Source organism: Vitis riparia, chromosome 13 (genome assembly GCF_004353265.1).
Source record: "Vitis riparia cultivar Riparia Gloire de Montpellier isolate 1030 chromosome 13, EGFV_Vit.rip_1.0, whole genome shotgun sequence".
NCBI classification, from domain to species: Eukaryota; Viridiplantae; Streptophyta; class Magnoliopsida; order Vitales; family Vitaceae; genus Vitis; species Vitis riparia.
Genome location: NC_048443.1, coordinates 28,252,374 through 28,258,257, shown reverse-complemented (window position 1 = coordinate 28,258,257; position 5,884 = coordinate 28,252,374). Strand labels below are relative to the sequence as shown.

At 32.9% G+C, this 5,884-nt stretch overlaps 1 protein-coding gene across 1 annotated transcript; it reads right to left on the bottom strand.

The window, feature by feature from the left end:
• Positions 1 to 1,135: 1,135 nt before the first annotated feature.
• LOC117927544 (PRA1 family protein B3-like) lies at positions 1,136 to 2,372 on the bottom strand. Its single transcript, XM_034847090.1, has one exon. It carries the CDS (start codon positions 2,098 to 2,100, stop codon positions 1,441 to 1,443), a length of 660 nt encoding a protein of 219 aa, XP_034702981.1. The 5' UTR covers positions 2,101 to 2,372; the 3' UTR covers positions 1,136 to 1,440.
• Between the last annotated feature and the right edge of the window lie 3,512 nt (positions 2,373 to 5,884).

Below are 5,884 nucleotides of genomic sequence, written 5' to 3'. Positions count from 1 at the left end.
AACTAAACAAGAGAGTGGAGTAAAATAAAAATAGGCACAAGGGGTAAGATGAATTAGACACTGGCTCAATCCACGCTGCTGATAAACACCCACCCCCCAACCAAGACTGCAAATACAGGGGGCAAAAACTTCTATGGTTCTAGAGATTGAGGAGTCTACAACCCCAAAAAAATTAGAAAAGGAAGAGTAGCTTTCCCAGCCCTTCTCCTTAGAACTTCTATTTCAACAAAGGTGCCGGGTGAGATATCTGGAAAGCAAGCAGACTAATTACCATGATTCCCAAGCAAAAGGGTAACGAGTCGGGGTGATTCACTATTCCTCGATCCTTTTGCATGTGCAGCGACACATGAGATGATCCAAATTCAAGATTCTCACCCAAAAAGTCGTCTGGACATACGAGCCTAGCCAATACCAACTTACATTAACTGGGAAACAGGTGCCTCCAGTATCCAAGGACAGAAAGACTATACTAAAAGGCCTCAAACCTTCAAAAACTTCAGTAGCTTAGTATCTTCCCCACCCTAACTTAGCATGACATGCCAAAACCGCAAAGGGATGAACTTAGAAGTTAGAAAACATCATCCCCACATCCCTTTTGATAACCCTTCCATGGGCCTTTCCCAAACTAACACTGATGACACAAATATTATCTTTCAGTTCTAAAGGAAACGTCCTAAAACCTAAAGCGCCTTCAAACAACCCTCACTTCCAAGTTCCCCTACCAAATTGTCATTCAATGGGCAATTGCATCCCGGCCATGATTGACTACTTTCCAAACAGCCCTATCAGTATCCATTGGAATAGGCCACTAGATGAATATCCAAACACACACATTGGAATCAGGCTCACATTTTGAACTAATAATCATGAACACGAATAGGCAATTAGACAAAGGCCCACAAGTAAATTTCTTCCACAATACAAGAAGCCATGATAACCGGCCATAGCTTTGCAAATCAAGCTGGAATTACACTAACAGATGTCCACATTATTGAGCAATGAAATTTCAGCATAATTCTAAAAGAGCAAAAACAGAAAACACATAACGACAGCAAGTTGAGTACAATTAAATAAAGATTATTAAGGCATGGCCATCAAGAACTCTATTAAAAAGTGTAAGGAGTAATGAGAAAGATTAAAACCAAAACTAAAATCAAACCAAACGGAAACAGATTATAATGATTCATCTTCCTCCATTGATCAATGATGACCCATCAACATATTGTATACAGAATGTTGGTTGACCAAATCCATCAGAAACAAAATTACATACCAATCACAGCAAACTAGATCAGGTCATCTAAATTTTCAGATTTCCAGATCCAATCTACGTAAGAGAGGAAAAACCTAAAAATTGCATTGAAGCGAAATAAAAGAAAACCTTCTTCTACCAAAAATAGCCTCGTAGCAATGTATAGATCAGATCAAATTAGATCTATCTCATACGCGAGCGGCAACGGCCGGAGCGGCAGCCGCGGCGGCGGAAGATGCCGCTCCGCCGAGGAAGGAGAGGAATCCGGAGGCGGCGGGCTCCTGATCATCAAGGAACAGATCCTCCGGCATTCTAAACGCACCATGCGCGCAAACAATGGCCAATCCAATCATCAATGCTGAGATCAGCAGTGATCCAACGCTGGTGAGGAACACCACCACGATGGTTAACACCACCAAGATACCTAGGGTTTCGCGATCCGAAAACGTACGGCCAAGGAGGACCAAGGGCTGATCCGAGGGCCGGAAAAGGTAGAGGAAGAGCCACGCCGCGAGGAGGCAGAGGAGGACGAGGAGAGAGAAAGGGTGAGAGAGGAGAGAGAAAGCCAATACCAGCGCGAGTAGGGTTAGGTAGTTGACGCGAAAGTACGAGAAATTCCTCCGAATCCGAGATGCAGCTTCGGAAAGATTATCAGGTCGTGCCATGGAGCTACGGTCAACGAGCTCCAACCACGGCCGGCGCTGAGAGAAGCCGTGGCGGATCGAGGCGGATAGGCGCGACATGAATGCTCGGAACGCCGGCGTCGCTATAGGCGGCTGCTGCGACTGACCGGCGGCCACACCGGTAGATTGGGAACTAGAGATTGGGAGAGTTGGAGGAGACGCCATAGGTGGGTGACGGAAGACGAGGGTGAGATCAGATGAGGTTCGTGGGAAAAGGGGATTTTGAGGAGGTTCTCCTAAATTTAGGAAGAGGGTTTTGACGGAGGGAAATGATATGGAAAATAGAAGGGGCGTTTGGACGGAGAGAAAATTGGGATCGGTGTTTACCCACCGAGAAAGTACGGCACATGCAGTGGGCAAGTAAAGTATTATGTTGTGGCGCTGTATGATATGAAGTGTCGGCGTATCCTGAGACGTTGGATTTCAGTTCCATGGAGATGAAGTTTACCGTCAGTGCGCGTTAAGTTCATTAAAATGATAAAAATAAATATTTATATAATAATATGAAAGGAGGCGATTCTATTGGGCCTGCTTCAAAATAGGAATGGGCCCAATCCAAGGAAGATAATATGTTCCAGCCCAGCATACTAATTTTCCTACTCAGCTATTTTTCTTTTTCTTTTTCTTTTTTTAAAGTTTTATTTTTATAAAAAAATATTTCCAAATATTTAGGAGTGTTTCTAATCTTAATAAAATTATCTCACAGACATATAGATTTTAATTTGTATTTCATTTTAAAAAAAATTATAATAAATTAAATAAGAGAATTAAAAAAAAAAAATCCTAAGTAATCCAAATTGAGTCTCATTATAATTTGTTTTTTTTTGTTGTACTTTCTATATTTTGAAGAAAATAACTCATTAATGCAATAATTAATATTTTCAAAGTCAGATTTATTGGACTACGGTCATTACTCAACTCATAAATATATAATTTATGTTTTGTTAAAATTAAAATAATTATAAAAATAAAAAATATTAAATAATAAAAAATTGTAAACATATTTCTTCATTTTAGTGTGGTCGAATCATCTAATTTGGTAGTACAATTTTTAAATCATTGAAAATAATATTTATTTGTAATTATAATAAGTAAATCATAAGCTTTAAATTTTGAACTCAATGCATTTAGGCTATGTTCGATTCTCAAAAAGTTTACGGAAAAATGCGAGGGAAAAGGAAAAATAAAAAATAAAAAATAACTTAAAGTTAATGAATTATTTTTATATACTTTTTTATATTTAAATATTATATTTAAAAATGAAATTATTTAAATATATATAAATTTCTTAATAATTTAAAATATATTTTATTTTCTTTCATATTTTTATAATAAAATCAAATATAAAAAATATATATTTTTAAAATATATTTTTTCTTTCTCCGGTAAGAACCAAATATAGCCTTTGGTATGAAAATATTGACAAACAATGAACAAAAAAAAAAAAGACAATAAAATCAGACATTCAAATTTAACCCTATATATCTCATGATTCTATAAAATTCATTCTCAAACATAATTAAGTAGGAAAATCACAACGTTGAAAATTACAAGGTTGAAATCTATGTGGAGAAGAAGCTTTTTCATAAATGAAACCGAGAACATTAAAGTAGGGTTGAGAGCCACCTTACTTAAAAATAGCTTCTTATATTCATTTTTAACTGTGATAACAAAAGGCAACAAAAAATTTTTAACATATAAAAGGGGTAAGAAAAATGATCAAACTAAAGAAAAATTCTTTAGAGATTGAAAAATTCTTCAATCTTCTCTTTTCTTTTGGTTTTCTTTCTTTCAAACTTTTTGAAAATCAAATATAGTTTACAAAAAATTATTTTCTCATAATTGAATACCATATAAAAGAAGCAAGAAAAAAAATATTAAGAAAAATAGGGAAAAAAATGTTGCAAAATTTTTCTATTTATTTTTCTTGAAAAAGATAGAAAAAAGTTCAAGAAAAGTACATTTCTTGTAAATTTAATTTTTTTTCTTTTGATTTTTCATCAAGAATCTGATAAGAAAAACTTTAAATTTTTTTCTCATCCTTTTCTTTCCTTGTTTTTATTTTTGTATTCTTTTTCCATCAAACTTCTCATAAACCAAGCATATTGTGAAAATAAATAAAAGTTATGATTCAAAAGGGATGATAGCCTAACATGAAAGATATGAAAGGGATGATAGCATAACATGAAAGCAAGTCTAAGAATTCAAAAAAGAACTTTTGGGTTTCAAGAAAATCAATCCAAATTCAAATAAGTCTAAATTCATTTTGCTATAATACATAACTACCTGGGTATATCATGAAGTTACAAAGCTTGTACCTATGAACCAACCCCACAAAGCGAAATAGGCACAAGGAAAAAGCAATATATTGGACCAACCTACAAAAATGAAACGGTCCCTCCATAACCAGTCATCCATAGAAATCTCTTATCAACGATAGAATAAGATCCATTTTGCATTATATCTAAGGGAATCCTTAGCTAGGACCAGGAAAGATGCACCTCTGGTGTACTAATTATCATGCCCACGATAAAAGTCAGGTGGTCAAGTACGGAGCAGATAACAAAATACCCAACAAGCATTAGCTCGCCCTAAAAAGTATGTGATCTAGCCACACCTTCCAATACAATTGTCTTGTTACGACTTCACTCCAGTCACTAGTCCTACCTTGGGCATCGCCTTCCTTGTAGTTAAGGTAATGACAAGTCATCAAATAAAATTAATGAATATCCAAAGCCATTGGAATTTTTATTTTAAAACATTATTAAATAGTTATTTAATATATATATATATATATATATATATATATATATATATATATATAACACTTTTTATCACTTAATTTATTTTTACACTAAACTTGTTTTTTTTTAAAAAGATGAATTAATCATTTTTTATATCAAATTCATCTTTTCCAAAGACAAGTTCATTTTTTTTGCACAAATTTCGTCTTTTTCACTTGATTTGTTTTTATTTTGAACTCGCCATTTTAAAATATGAATTCATTTTTTATATTAAAGCATCTTTTCAAAATATAAGTTTATTTATTTATTTATTTTTGCCCAAATTTCATCTTTTAAAAAGATGAATTCTCTTTTTTACTTTAAAATCTTTTATATTAAACTCGTCCTCATAAAAGGACAAGTTCACATTTATATTGAATTCATCATTTTCAAAACATGAATTCTACCTAAAATCTAAAAGTGATAATTTTAGAATTATTTTTGTGCTACTTTTTTTAAAAAAAAATAAAAATTACAAACCTGTTTGGTAACAATTTTTAAAAACAGTTTTTAAAACCAATTTTTAAGAACTGTTTTAGGAAATTGTTTTCTAATGTTTTGTAAAATAAAAGTTTATTTAAAAATCTAAAATATTTTTCTCCTGCTTTTAATATTTTTAAATATATTTTTAAAATAATTTTTATGTCTAATATTTTATTTTTAATCATTTTATACGTTTGCATAATTATTTTTTAAAACAATCCTAAAAATATATATAAAAACAAAATAAAACAATTAAAAGATGTGATATGAAAACACTTCTTAAAAATAAAAAATGAAAAATGATTTTTTATTATCAAATATCTTTTTCTATTTTTTTTATTTTAAAGAATAAAAAAAATATTTTTAAAAATGGTTACCTAACGGTCCTAGGCTACTCTTCCGAAAAACTCCAAAGCCACCTGGATTGCTTGTAAGGTAAGTGGTGGTAGAGGGAAAGAGCTGAAACGAGGTTTGATTCTCGTAATGAATGTTAGGCAAATTGCATTTGATGGATTCCATTTCTTTCCGGTCTTCAGTCCATAGAGCATCCTCCATTCTCATCCTTACACCAACCCAACCTTATCTCTTCTCATCCTTGAATGGGCATCTAGCTTTACTTTGGCCTAATCTTTTAGATTTTCAAACAATCCCATTAAGGACTATAAGTCAAGGTCTCATCTTCT

Bases quoted from the DNA above. Each gene is read 5' to 3' on its own strand.
- LOC117927544 (XM_034847090.1), bottom strand. From the start codon at position 2,100: ATGGCGTCTCCTCCAACTCTCCCAATCTCTAGTTCCCAATCTACCGGT.